We start from the raw sequence: 15,532 nt of genomic DNA, 5'->3' as shown, positions 1-15,532 counted from the left end.
GGTGTGCTTAGGGTAATTGTCTTGTTGAAAGGTGAATCTTCGGCCCAGAGCACTCTGGAGAAGGTTTTCGTCCAGGATATCCCTGTACTTGGCCGCATTCATCTTTCCCTCGATTGCAACCAGTTGTCTTGTCCCTGCAGCTGAAAAACAACCCCACAGCATGATGCCGCCACCACCATGCTTCACTGTTGAGACTGTATTGGACCTGTTATGAGCAGTGCCTGGTTTTCTCCACACATACCGCTTAGAATTAAGGCCAAAAAGTTCTATCTTGGACTCATCAGACCAGAGAATCTTATTTATCACCATCTTGGAGTCCTTCAGGTGTTTTTTAGCAAACTCCATGCAGGCTTTCATGTGTCTTGCACTGAGGAGAGGCTTCCGTCGGGCCACTCTGCCATAAAGCCCCGACTGGTGGATGGCTGCAGTGATGGTTGACTTACTACAACTTTCTCCCATCTCCCGACTGCATCTCTGGAGCTCAGCCACAGTGATCTTTAGGTTCTCCTTTACCTCTCTCACCAAGGCTCTTCTCCCCCGACACCGGACGGCCAGCTCTAGGAAGGGTTCTGGTCGTCCCAAACGTCTTCCATTTAAGGATTATGGAGGCCACTGTGCTCTTATGAACCTTAAGGGTAGCAGAAATTTTTTTGTAACCTTGGCCAGATCTATGCCTTGCCACAATTCTGTCTCTGAGCTCTTCAGGCAGTTCCTTTGACCTCATGATTCTCATTTGCTCTGACATGCACTGTGAGCTGTAAGGTCTTATATAGACAGGTGTGTGGCTTTCCTAATCAAGTCCAATCAGTATAATCAAACACAGCTGGACTCATTTGAAGGTGTAGAACCATCTCAAGGATGATCAGAAGAAATGGACAGCACCTGAGTTAAATATATGAGTGTCACAGCAAAGGGTCTGAATACTTAGGACCATGTGATTTTTCAGTTTTTCTTTTTTAATAAATGTGCAAAAATGTCAACAATTCTGTGTTTTTCTGTCAATATGGGGTGCTGTGTGTCCAATAATGAGGAAAAAAAATGAACTTAAATGATTTTAGCAAATGGCTGCAATATAACAGAGTGAAAAATTTAAGGGGGTCTGAATACTTTCCGTACCCACTGTATTTATCAAAGATAAATGCAATTACACTTTAGAGGAAGTAGAATGCCGTTCACTTTAGAGAATGGTAAATGGTCTGCACTTATATAGCGCTTTTTATAACCTTAGAGGTTACCAAATCACTTTACACTGTCTCATTCACACACAATTCACATACACCAATGATAACATCAACAAGATAAACAGCAAATATAAAGCCTTTATTATAGTGACAGATCCCTACTGCACTTTTACTTAATATTAAGACAGTATGTCATAACTTAAGTAAATATGTTTCAATTGTACAGCAAGTTTAGACATTCAGTCTCAAGACCAACAAAACAGACCAAACACCAAACATTCTTTGAACAATGTGCTAAAATTTAATGAATAATGAAAGTATTCGGTGTCATATTTGAGAAGGGGAAATGGGGATTGATTAAAATGAAATAAAAACATACAAAATCGACATTACTCAAAAAATACATCACATTCCTAAAATCTAGAGAAGACAAGGACTAAGCTCTCTACAGTTTAAAGAAACAATCATGCTTCAGTATTCACAATGCCAGTATGTGACAAGTTCTTGTCAATGTGATGGGGCTCTACAGCAGCCCCTGTCGTTTCAGATCTTCATAAGTCTTCTTGTTTACCACATTTCCACTGGAGTCTTCATATTCCTCCTGCAAGACAAGAGAGCAAATCCATTTAGCCTCTAAACTCATAAAACATATGTGATTGTATTCAAGATTTAGTCCCATAAAAAGTGCCCAACTTCGCTAATCTTTAAACCTCTAATAAAGAACAAGCCAAGGAGTAAAAGGATGGATAGTCAGCTCTAGTTAAAACCTACTACAATAGTTCGAGCGGAGGTCATCAGACCATGTTTACATCAAATGTGACTGATGTTGCAACAGCTTGTGTTGGTCTACACTGGAAGTGATAGACAGCAGCATATTATCTCAAAATGTTTACAAACATGAACCAATCAGCTGTGAGCTCAATGCTAACCTCCAGCAATGGTAGAATGGATGAATAACCTACTTTTCTCAACTGAACTTTTATACATTTTTGTATAAATATGTTCTTTATAATATTAATAATAAAATATTATTCCAACAACTATGTATACAGTTGAAGTCAGAAGTTTACCTACACCTTAGCCAAATACATTTAAACTCAGTTTTTCACAATTCCTGACATTTAATCGTAGAAAGATTCCATATCTTAGGTCAGTAAGGATCACTACTTTATTTTAAGAAGGGGTGTACATTTTATTTATTTCTTTCATCACATTTCATGTGGGTAAGAAGTTTACATACACTTTGTTAGTATTTGGTTGCATTGACTTTAAATTGTTTAACTTGGGTGAAATAGTTTTGGTAGCCTTCCACAAGCTTCTCACAATCATTTGCTGGAATTTTGGCCATTCCTCCAGACAGAACTGGTGTAACTGAATCAGGTTTGCATTTTTGATTGAGGTCAGAGCTTTGTGATGGCCACTTCAATACCTTGACTTTGTTGTCCTCAAGACATTGTACCACAACTTTGGAGGTATACTTGGAGCCATTGTCCATTTGAAAGATCCATTTGTGACCGAGCTTTAACTTCATGGCTGATGTCTTGAGATGAGGCTTCAATATATCCACATAATTTTTCTCTCTCATGATGTCATCTATTTTTTTAAGTGCACCAGTCCCTCCTGCAACAAAGCAACCCACAACATGATGCTGCCACCCCCATGCTTCACGGTTGGGATGGTGTTCTTTGACTTGCAAGCCTCCCCCTTATTCCTCCAAACAACGATGGTCATTACGGCCAAACTTACATTTTTTTACGCCATGCCAGCTTCTATGGCTATATTCATGTCGGGAGCCAGGTTTAGTTATTTAAAATGGAGTTCAATAAGGTGTTCAGTTGAATATTTATTCAATCAGACCAGAGGACGTTTCTCCAAAAATTAAGATCTTTATCCCCATATGCACTTGCAAACTGTAGTCTGGCTTTTTTAAGGTGGTTTTGGAGCAGTAGATTCTTCCTTGGCGAGCAGCCTTTCAGATTATGTCGATATAGGACTCGTTTTACTGTGGATATAGATACTTGTCTACCTGTTTCCTCCAGTATCTCCAAAAGGCCCTTTGATCTTGTTCTGGGATTGATTTGCACTTTTTGCACCAAACTACGTTCATTTCTAAGAGACAGAATGCATCTTTTTCCTGAGTGGTACGATGGCTGCATGGTCCCATGGTGTTTATACTTGCAAACTATTGCTTGTACAGATGAATGTGGTACCTTCAGGCATTTGGAAATTGCTCCCAAGGAAGAACCAGATTTGTGGAAGTCCAAAAAACTTTAGATCTTGGCTGATTATTTTTTATTTTTCCATGATGTCAAGCAAAGAGAAACAGAGCTTGAAGGTAGGCCTTAAAATACACCCACAGGTTTAGCTTTCAAAAGCTAAATGTCTAAAGGCTTGACATCATTTTCTGGAATTTTCAAGCTGCTTAAAGGCACAGTTAACTTAGTGCATGTAAACTTCTGTCCCACTGGAATTGTGATAGTCAATTAAAAGTGAAACAATCTGTCTGTAAACAAATGTTGGAAAAATTACTCATGTCATGCGCAAAGTAGATGTCCTAAACGACTTGCCAAAACTATAGTTTGCTATAGTTGAAAAAATGGTGGAAAAATGAGTTTTAATGACTTCAACCTAAGCGTATGTAAACATCTGACTTCAACTGTATACAATATATACGTTTCAAAAGTTTAAATGAGTATACTAGAGACCAGAAACATCATGATCATATTCAAGTAACAGAAGTTAAATATTATATGTAAAATTTATAAAATTTGCTAGGACTGATGTGATAGTAGTCCATCAAATTAAACAATGGAAGCGATAAAGTTTTGTAGACAGGGTGTGTCATCATTAATAGTTAGGTTGGATGTCTCTCAGAAAAACTCACCTCTGTGTCTGGCTGCCAGCGTTCTGATGATTTCTGTGACTTCAGCTTTGACCAGACTATTCACAAGAATAGATAAACACATTTGAAATTACTTGGACACTGAAGATTTCATTAGGTTCATTCTCATGGTTTCTGCAGGTTTCATGAATAAAGTTTAAAACTTTTTAAAAACCTTTTAAAACCACAAGAAATAAATAATTGTCAGAAATACATGATTATTATTTTTACATTTAAAGCCAAGGGATATATGCATTTTGACAAGTACACTCCCTGGCCAAAAACAAAAGTTGCATACTCTAATATTTAGTTGGACCACCTTTAGCTTTGATTACAGTGCGCATTTGCCATGGAATTGTTCCGACAACCTTATGCAACGTCACATTTATTTCTGTCCAGAGTTGTATACATTTTTTGCCGTGATCTTGTATTGATGATGGGAGAGTCGAACCACTCCGTAAATTCTTGTCCAGTACATCCCAAAGACTTTCAGTGAGGTTAAGGTCAGGACTCTGTGGTGGCCAATTCATGTGTGAAAATGATTTCTCATGTTCCCTGAACCACTCTTTCACAATTTGAGCCAGATGAACCTTGGCATTGTCGTGAATATGCTGTGCCGTCAAGGAAGAAAAAATCCATTGATGGGATAACCTGGGCATTCAGTACATTCAGGTAGTCAGCTGAATTTTATTGTTGCATAAAGTTGCGGAGCCTAGACCTGACCAATTGAAGCAACCACAGATCATAACACTGCCTCCAGAGGCTTGTACTGGTAATCGGGTAATTCTGGACTCAAGACTACATTAACTATTTCCATTGCTCCACAGTCCAATCTTTATGCTGCCCAGCAAATTTAAGTAGTTTTTCTGATTTGCCTCACTAACAAGTGGCTTTCTTGTGGCCACACAGCTGTTTAGTCCCAATCCTGTAAGTTCTTGCTGTAAATGCTCTTACTTTCACTATTAAACATAGCCTTGAGTTCTACTGTTGATTTCTCTTGGTTCACCACTATCCTTCCAGGTTAATAATCTCCTTAGTTGTTTTCTTTGCTTGATGCAGGCCAATAATTTGCCCCCTCTGAAACACAGTAACAGCTTTTCCACAACCATGGGATACGTCTTCCGACATGGTTGTTTAAGAAAGGAGAATCTACACATTGCATCAGTTAGGGTTAAAAGAATTATTGCCAGCTGAAACATTAATCACTGCAATAATTATCCAATCACAGGCTCTACAATATCTGCTTATTTAAATCCAAAGGGCTACATTGTTCTTTGGCCAGGCAGTGTAGTATACACTGACCAGCCACAACATTAAAACCGCCTTCCTTATATTGTGTAGGTCCCCTCGATCAGTCAAAACAGCACCAAACCGCATCTCAGAATAGCATTCAGAGATGATATTCTTCTCAACACAATTGTACAGAGCGGTTATCTGAGTTACTGTAGACTTTGTCAGGGGTCAGGAGCTTCAGTTTATGTTCACATCAACCACCAGAATGGGGAAAGAATTTGATGTTAGTGATTTAGACCGTGGCATGATTCTTGGTGCCAGACGGGCTGACTTGAGTATTTGTGTAACTGCTGGTCTGGGATTTTCATGCACAACAGTCTCTAGAATTTACTCAGAATGGAGCCAAAAACAACAAAAATCCAGTGAGCGGTAGTTCTGTGGACAGAAATGTCTTGATGAGAGAGGTCAACAGAGAATGTTTGGTTCTAACTGACAAAGTCTAAGGTAACTCTGATAACCCCTCTGTATAATTGTGGTGAGAAGAATATAATCTCAGAACGCCATTCTAACATGCGGGTTGGCACGGTTTTAAAATAATTTAAAATGCATAATTGTCAGACAAATTTCAGAATCATGACAGCCCTACTGTCAACATCGTTAGCGTTTCTGACAGCATAGTTGTCTCCAAACATATTTCTAACATTAATACTTATTTATTTAGCTTGAGAAGGGACAATAGCATTTCTTGACCCTAGTCCATTGTGTGAGCATAATCTCAGTTCACCAACGCACTGGTCTCTAATCACTGTCTAATTCATTATGATAATATCTCACATATTCAATAATCAGAATACTCACGAGACACTGCATCTTCAATCTGGGTGACGTTGGCAAAGTGGGCAGTGTTAGGAATACCCAAACAGCGCATGCCATGAGCATGACGCCACTCCTGAAAGCAGAGTTAACAGATCATTATGTTGTTATACTCATATCTAAGAAAAAAAAATGCAATGATAATGTATATATTAAGTTATTGTTTAAAAGCTGACGCTCCGCTCCAGCACTCCCAGGTTGCTTTCGACAGCGCAGAAAAGGACTGACTTCTGCAGCTGTTATCAATTTCCACTGTGCAATCACTGCGACAGATATGAGGCCAACTATGATCTAACGATGATCTTATTTGAAGACCACCCAAGGAAGATAGCAGAAAGAATGAGACCACATCTCTACCACCACAGAGGCTACTGTTAGTGAATGGATATGTAAATAAAAATAATGTAATAATGTAATACTTCTAAAATTATGTCTGTGCATTTATTTTGACTCCATTAAGTGACTTCTCCAATCAAAACCAGCTGTTATTAGGTTTGAATATTGATGATCACAGGTGTGTGACTTTCTTTTTAATATTATTATAGGAATAGGTATATTATATAGTTTCACATCGATCACAGGACCCTGAATCAAATAGAAATTGCATCATGGCAGACATGGCAAAAATGGACTCGCTGGCTAAGAGAATGGATATATCATGTCATGATTAAACTGCCAATTTACACCCCTAATTATAATCAATTAATTGTGTATATCTGTGACACCTGACAAACAATACTAGTCATTAAAGGTGGATTAAGCGAGTCCTGAGAAAGACTGATGATATTTGAACTCTTCAGGTGGTCCTTCAGAAGATCTGTTTTATGCATCAATCCAAATATTCCCACTGTGCAAGCAAACTTGTGTTTTTAGGCCGTCGTGGCTATAAAATCCTTTGTAACCATTGTACAGACAAATCCCTTGATATAGAGCAAACAAGTTAGCAAACTGTTGCTACAGTTGCTGTTGCAAAGATAACATGCAGAGGACAAGACGGCTTCCCAGAACCAGCACACCAGCTCCAGATAGTGACACACACACACAACTCTCCTGCTACTATAACTAACATCAAAACAGCATATATTCATTCTGTCAAACATACCAAAACTAATGTTACCCACCTATCAAGCAGAAACAGAGCAACCTCTGCATTCATCTTCGGGCCTTTCAGATTTCGAAGGTCTGTCCACCATTGGAAAGTCTCTCTGATGTTTACGCAGCTCCTAGCCCTTGCCTGATCACACCCCTTTTTTAATTTATATTCATCTGACCTTATACTCTTGGGCTGTTTCTCGGCCATCTCTTGGAGTTCAGCAAGTTAGCATTAGCCAGATTTACCTTACCTGTTCTTCTTCTAAAGAATTTCCCTCTCGGTCACTGCCTCATTTCTCCCATCTTCCCTCCCCTACCCCCCATCCTGTGCACGAGCACACGATTCTATTGCAAAAACCTCACATCATTACATGACACGCAGCTTAGTGTCTTCACTTAGGAATCAATGCAACTTAACAATGCTTTATGAACTGAAGCATCCACTGAAGAAAAAAAATATATCTAAAAAGCATGTTAAATATGTGGATAGATGTGTGGCGGGGGAAATAATTGAAACTTACTGCAAAATGCCTCTGGAAGGCTTTGGGTCCTCTGTATGTGTAATTTCCACAGATCTCACAATTGTAGTTGATGTTTAGACCATGTAGTTTGTACAACCAGTATGGAATAGGCTAAAGACAAATGACAAAGTTAAGGACACAGGCTAAACCCATTATTAATGCACTTCTAATCTACCCAAAACTTTTCCAAAAGAGTGTCAGTATATTAGTTTTACAATCTTTTGCCACATTTGGCAAAAATGGCATAATTTTAGAATACACAAATATAAAAAATAATACGATTTTTTGCTCTAGCACCCAGTTCACAGTTACATTAATCAACGTTTAAATTAAAGTCAACCACACGATTAGAGTAAATTACACATCAATTAAAACATCTTGGAGATTAAACTCAAGAGTATGAATGAAGAACAGGATTTCTATTTTACTTAGTCAAACTTCTCTAAACTCCCCAAATTTTCCCACTCTGATGAATTGAAGTGTACCTTCCCATCCCAGCCCAGCGGCAGGTTTTTGGGGTTGTAAATGATCTCGTTATCTTCATCTTCACTCTCGCTCTCACTGGGCTGCTCCTCATCCTCTTCATCGCGCTCTTCTCCAGTACGCGCCTGCTTCCTCTGAACGTTCTCGTGGGTCAGCTGCCTCTGCTCCTACAACACACACAAACAAATACACATGAGGCATATGAAACACTACACAATTCACGTCAATGCTCATGACACTTTCCCCTTACAAAACACCATTCAAAAGGCACATTCAGGGATTCCACCCCCCTACAAGTCTACACTCTAAAAGCCCAGACAACATCACAGGCTGAGACCACTTACCCCCAAGATCTCCACATATTCATAAATCTGAGCTTCAAGAAATGCAGTTTCCTTGTTGCGCTCTGAGTCTCTGCAGACACAAACAGAAGACCATAATTACATTTAGCATCTAAGTGCATATTCTAATTAGAATTATTTATTCATAAAGACGATTGAGGAATTGTTTCTGCACTCATTTCAATCTGAAAGACACTTACTTCTTTGGTCCCTTGGCTTTGGGGTTTTTGGCGAAGAGAGAGGAATCTAGAGACTCCAGAGATTTGCCTTTAGTGCTGAACAGACGCTGTGCCCTTTCTTCTAGTGTACTAGCAAAACACAAACAATAACACACTCAGCACATACACATGATCAGGGACTTTAAGGTCTTTGAGAGGTTTACAAACGGTTTAAACGGGAGTTAAAAACAGTATACGGAGAGCGGGACGGTATGGCGACACTCACCCTCCACACTTGAGACCTAAAGCCATCAGAGCGGACTTCAATCTGTCCAGACCCAGAGACGCCAGCTCCTACGACACAAACACACAGCATTACACTCCCACACAATGGACTTACTCCTCTGTGCCATATGCAACAGCATTAGTGGGGTGGGAATCTAAAGGCACCTCACAATTCAACTTAATTTCAATTTGAGGAGTTACATTCTGCATACAAAACAATTCTTGATGCATCTAAGCTTTTTAGGGGTGCAAATCTTGGGCTAAGGTTGCTTTGCAGCAAAATCTGTGTAAAGATTCTACATTAAAACCATACTCAAAACTCAGTAGCTATGTGTAAATAAAAAGCTGTACCAGACTGACTTTAAACTTTATCTTGGTTTGCTTTTTTAATATTAAGTTTATTCAGCCTTTTGTCCTTGGCAGCTAAACTAATCTGAAGGCACCTGCATACGTTTGGTCGCACTGTTCAAGTTTGCACATTTTTTATGTATCAATGCCACCACGGATTCATACTCTGTGCAGTTTTTTTTATGCGGATTTGCACACCACATCATACTTAAGTTATATGTACCTGTAATGTGTAATCCTGTATATATTTTTCCACTCAACAGAAACAATAATAATAATAATTGAACTGTTCGAGTAAGAATCGTGATGCATCAGTGAACCAATTTTTCCCCAACCCCTAAAAATTACAATTAAGTTTTAACCAGTAAAATAGGACACAAAACATACTGAGGAAAGAAAGTTACACTTTTCAACAGGAAGGAGAAACAAAGTCAGTGTAAATGAAACATCATGTCAGACCTCCCAGGATGAGAAGGCAGACAGATCCAGATGGGCTCCGGCATGGGTCAATGCACTACTCGTCTCTTTCTACAACACAAGCATCAAACCAATACATTTAAAAAAACAACATCTCAATCACTCCCATTTGATTTCTTACAAGGCAGCATAACTGTGCTGCCTACTGTTTGGAACAGTCACTTTCCAACACATTTTCATTGGGAGTGAGCCTACTGATGATACCTTGAAATGCTGTCTAGGAAGCTGATAGCACTATGGTAACTTTAAATGTAACAACAATTTCATGTTGAAGATCATGTTCAGAAGAGAAGCAAATACTAATGCAAATAAACTTTGAATTCTGAACACATTTAATGCGATCCGTCTAGCTCAAACACAAACTCACCGGCCACCCTGGGAATGACCCACTCTCCCACTTCTTCTCAAACTCCACCAGGATTTTTCCATACAGCTCGTTGTGATCTAGCAGAGGCTTGACACGATCGGTGTAATCCTGAAGATACTCCAACAACATCTCCAGATACCTGCAGGAGAATATGAGAGACCAGAAAACAGACGATCAAAAATAGGGTTGGGAACTGGTTACATTTTTTAATTTTATAAGAAAAAAAGAAAAGATATGATTCCATAAACCAATTGTGCACTCTCTTTCTTTGCAAAATAAAGTACTATATAATCGATAATGGAAATTTAATCGGAAGCGTGAATTGACGTACGATTCCCATCCCAATTCCAAAACCTCAGACACGAGTTGCTTCAAAACCTGCATATATAAAATAAACCAGAATCTCTGACTTATCACTTTTGTAACAACATAGTATAGTGACATAATAATTTACATTTACGCATTTGGCAGACGCTTTTATCCAAAGTGACTTACAGAGCCCTTATTACAGGGACAATTCCCCTGGAGCAACCTGGAGTTAAGTGCCTTGCTCAAAGAAACAATGGTGGTGGCTGTGGGGTTAGAACAAGCGTCCTTCTGATTACCAGATTACCAGTTATGTGCTTTAGACCACTACACCACCACCACACCACCAGGTAGTTGACATCTCCTGTGGTCTCAGATTTGAAAACTCACAGTAATTGATAAATTACATGGAATACATTGGCAAGAAAAGCACATGAACCCTTTGGAATTAGCCATTTTTCTACATGAATTGGTCATAAAATGTGATCTCATCTTCATAAAAGTCACAAGTACAGACAAACACAAATGTGCTTAAGCTAACAACACACAATTATAATCTTCAAGTCAGAACACATTCAATTAAACATTCACAGTGCTATTCAAAAAGTATGTGAACCCTTGGATTTAATAACTGGTCGATCCTCCTTTGACAGCAATAACCTCAACCAAGAGTTTCTGATGCTGCAGATGAGACCTTACACAACGTTCAGAAGAATTTTTGGACCATTCTTCCTAACAGAACTGCTTAAGCTCAGCAATAATTCTAGTTTGTCTGGTGTGAACGGCTCGAAGATATTCCACAGTATCAATTGGGTTAAGGTCTAGGCTCTGACTGAGCCAATCCAAAAAAAAAAAAGAATTAAGCCATTCTGTAGTGCATTTACTTCAGTGTTTAGGGTCATTGTCCTGCTGCATCACCCAACTTCTACTGAGCTTCAGCTGGCACACATCCACCAGACAATATCCTGTAGGATATCTTGATAAACTTTGGAATTCATTTTTACCTCGATGATGGCAAGCGGTGCAGGCCCTGAAAAAGCAGCCTCTAATAATGAAGCTCCCTCCATCATACTTCACCGTTGGGATGATATTTTCATGTTGGTATGCAGTGCCCTTTTTCTGCCATATGTAGGGCTGCGTGTTATACCCACATAATTCAACCTTAGATTCATCAGTCTACAAAACAATTTCCCAGTAGTGTGGTGGAGAGTCAAGCTAGTCTTTGGTAAATTTCAGGCATGCTGCAATGTTTTTGATGGAAAAGAGCGGCTTCCTTCATTATGCCTTGCCATGGACACCATGCCTGTTTAATGTTTTCCATATAGTACTATAGAGTCATGAACAGAGATGTTACCAGTTCCAATGATTCCTTCAGGTATTTAGCTGACACTCTAGGGTTCTTTTTAACTCACTGAGCATCCTGCAGTGTGCCCTTTGAGCCATCTTGGCTGAACGGCCACTTTTAGGGAGAGTAGCCACAGTGAAAAAGCATCTCCATTTATCCAACATATCCATCTGTGGGCAGATGAATATCGAAGCTCTTCTGAGATTTCTTTCCTTCTGAAGCATGGTCCATGTTAGCAGATACCTCTTGTGAATAACAAACTCAAAATGTTTGAGTGCTTTTAAAGGGTAAAAGTAGCTCTAACCTCCAATCGAGTTTCTTTAATTTGATGCCAGGTTTGCCAACTCCTACTTTATCCAACCTACACTGCGAATGTTTGAATGATTCCTTCAATATGTACAAAAACAATATAATAATTTGTGTGTTAATGGTTAAATCAGATTGTGTTTGTTCATTATTTTAACTTAGATGAAGATCAAACCAGATTTTAAGACAAATTCATACAGTAAATGCAGGTCATTCCAAAGGGTTCACTTACTTTTTCTTACCACAGTATATGTACAAAAATGTATTTACCACACGGCAGGACAAAGGTGATAAAAATGTAAAATCTTTTTCAACTCTAGTTTGTGTCAAGTTCGTAGAAATGTAATATTTGTGTCCATGTTGGTTTTACATAAAATAAATTATAGTATTTTTACAAAAATATATTGATTTAATATTTGACGTGGTGTAATTATCAAGTAAAAGGTATTTAAATAATTTCCTTACACCTTAAATGCATGACAATGTAAAGAACAACATTGATTTGAGAAAAGTTTTCAAACTTATTTTTCCTTACCAAAAATGTGCCTTTTCATAAAATTATTAAATATTGATAATATGACAAAATAAGAATTTATTTTTAAAACACCAAAACAGTCATGAGGGTCTAAAGAGCTCCTCCCTTTTTTATTTTATTTGTAACATGACAACAAAATAGCTAACTTCATGTTGGTTACACCACATGACTTTGATTTGGTTGACAATGTATTTTAAACATTAATCATATTAAATAAAATTGTTTCACTGATTTTTTTCTTCTTTTTTTTAGAAAAAATAATCCAAGATTATTCTGCACAACTCATGCCAACATTTATTTCAATTTATTGCAGCTTTTAATAAGACTTAGTTTTACTGTCTCTGGACAGTTACACCACATGGCATGGTTTACTTTGTTTTCATGTAACCGTTTAGTATGAATTGCAATTGTAATGCGTTTTTGAACAATTTAATAGATCTGGACAAGAAAATGAGCTTCAATATCTTTGATGTATGAACTTGAAGGCAAAAATGGTGACAAAAGAAATCATAACCAGTTAAAGCACTTAAATTGCACAATTTCCCTTATACATTCCAATAAATCTTACCCTAAGGTCTTTAAGTTTATGGACACATGCATGAACTACCTAACTATTGATAAAATAACGGTGTATGTTACTTCTTTGAAAAGCACCACATACTTCTTATACTCTGCATTCTTCCTGTCTTTGGAAGTGTCAAAGAGCTGATCGAATGTGGACAGGTATGTGACGTATTCCAGTTTCTAGAAGAGAACAGCAAACTGGCCATTAAGCACCTTTCAGATAATTATGGAAAGAGAGAGAGATTAAAAGAAACACTGTACCTCTACTCCTTTCAGATTAATGTACTTCATGTAACAGTCATGGAGATCCAGGTAGCGTCCATAACCCTCTTCATCAGTGAACTCCACCAGGTCTGCGATTGTTAGAACACGTCAACAACAACACATCACTGTTAAAGATCAACTGAGTTCTTAAACTTTCAGTCACTAGCACCAAAGTATGGACAGTAGTAACAAAGATACGTTGCATTCACAAACAAAACTAATAACAATAGGTCTTACTTTGTGCCTCCTCACTGGGGTTGTCTTTGGCTTTCATAAGCTCTTCAAATTCCACTGACATGGGCACACAGATCTGGAATTAAAGTGATGCATGTTATTTTGCACTAAGACACATGCCTGAATTTGGTGACTGGAAGACATAGATCACACCATTGTACCTCATTGGGATGTTTCCTGTGGAACTCCTTAATAAGTTTGAGGCGGTTGTAGAATTCAGCAAACTCGTTTGGTCCAGATATTGCATTCAGCTCATCCTTTCGCATACTGAGGAAAAATACACAACAAACAGTCATGTGATCACAACCTACAGCGTTTATATAACACATTCGAGTATTCTTGACAAAGTCTTACCCATCTTTGTCTTCGTATAAGTCTTTGAGGTTTGCACTCACTTCCATGTACCTCTGCGTGGAAAAATAACAAAAACTGAGTTATTGTTTGTTTTCATAACCATGAATATGGAGGAATGCAAAACTACTAATGATCATTTCCAAACGTATTGATACAGATGTCATGCAAGGCTTGTGTTCATTTTTAAACAATTAATTATTTTTGCAACAACAAAAAAATGTTATGTTTGGTACCACTACAGCAGCAGAAAAATCACACACAAAAGAACAGATGAAATATGCCTCTTACATCCAGCATAGCTCTGACTCGATGATCTGAATTAATATGGTCTCTCAGCTGTTGAAGAGAGAAAGTTTATTGAAGCTTGTTGATCAAATGCACATTAAAAACAGCAATGATTTCCACCAATAAAAATGTCTAATTACAATGAAAAAAAAATTAAACAAGGTGGGGTTATGTACAAATAAACAAGTGTACAAAGAAACAAAAGTTTAAAGAGTAAAACAGTCTCTCGCGAGAAGCTGGATCATTTGTGTACATGTTTTGGAAGGAAGGTACAGTTTAAAATAGAACAGAGACACCCTCAAACGTAACTTAAATCTCAAGCTTCATTTCCAGTCCAAAGGCATAATGTATTGAAACCTATAAGCTGAAAACACATTTCAACACGTTTACATATGGACGCTTTAAAAGTTGCAGTAGCAAAATAGCCCATTTAATTCAAGCGTCAGATAGAAATGGTCATGAAAAGTAAATTACGACTTATTTTGCGCAAGACTGCTTGACTTAAAAATGTATATGTATATTTCGTATACGACTTCACATATTAATTTTTCAGTGGTGTGTTTGTAACACTGATGTGTGTTGGCCTCATCCAGCTGTAGAGTTACCGTGTTTTTCTTCGTCAGCATCTCTTTCGTTTCCACGTCCATAAGTCTCTCTTTCTCCTCGTGGTATCGCCGCTGATGCTCTAAAATACTTTCCATGGTGAATTATTAATGTACTGAAATCTACTTTATTCTGTTATTATAGTTTAGCCATCATACGCATGGGTACCGAACAGGAAATAGATCCACCGTTAATTTCACTCGACCGGAAATATGACCGATAATCTAAAGTTCCGAGGTGGCGCCTAGCCCTCTTCGCGTGCACGCGCACAGTATCGCTGTTTCCTCTAGATGGCAGTAAAAACTCGAAAAGTTCGTTCAAAGGCTTCACCCTGTTCAGAACCACCGGAGGGTCCGGGCGAAGCTATATGGCAAGCCATTTTATCCAACACACATGTACGACTTTTCTAAATTTGGCTAATTCGTATGATATCCTGCACTCGTTTGAATACATACTTTTCAATACAAACAATAATATCGCTGGACATCGTTTCCAT

General features: G+C 38.2%; 1 protein-coding gene across 1 annotated transcript; it reads right to left on the bottom strand.

The window, feature by feature from the left end:
• Window positions 1–1,307: 1,307 nt before the first annotated feature.
• On the bottom strand, window positions 1,308–15,255 carry sf3a3 (splicing factor 3a, subunit 3). Its single transcript, XM_052135349.1, has 17 exons — window positions 15,039–15,255; window positions 14,437–14,484; window positions 14,149–14,201; window positions 13,956–14,061; window positions 13,798–13,870; window positions 13,558–13,649; window positions 13,394–13,476; window positions 10,241–10,379; window positions 9,856–9,924; window positions 9,050–9,117; window positions 8,806–8,913; window positions 8,609–8,678; window positions 8,267–8,431; window positions 7,782–7,892; window positions 6,154–6,244; window positions 4,066–4,121; window positions 1,308–1,782 (listed from the first exon to the last, which is right to left on the bottom strand). Exons 1-17 carry the CDS (start codon window positions 15,132–15,134, stop codon window positions 1,705–1,707), a joined length of 1,506 nt encoding a protein of 501 aa, XP_051991309.1. The 5' UTR covers window positions 15,135–15,255; the 3' UTR covers window positions 1,308–1,704.
• Window positions 15,256–15,532: the final 277 nt, after the last annotated feature.

Source organism: Xyrauchen texanus, chromosome 10 (assembly GCF_025860055.1).
Source record: "Xyrauchen texanus isolate HMW12.3.18 chromosome 10, RBS_HiC_50CHRs, whole genome shotgun sequence".
In the NCBI taxonomy this organism is placed as follows: Eukaryota; Metazoa; Chordata; class Actinopteri; order Cypriniformes; family Catostomidae; genus Xyrauchen; species Xyrauchen texanus.
This window is presented reverse-complemented; position numbering and strand designations above follow the sequence as displayed.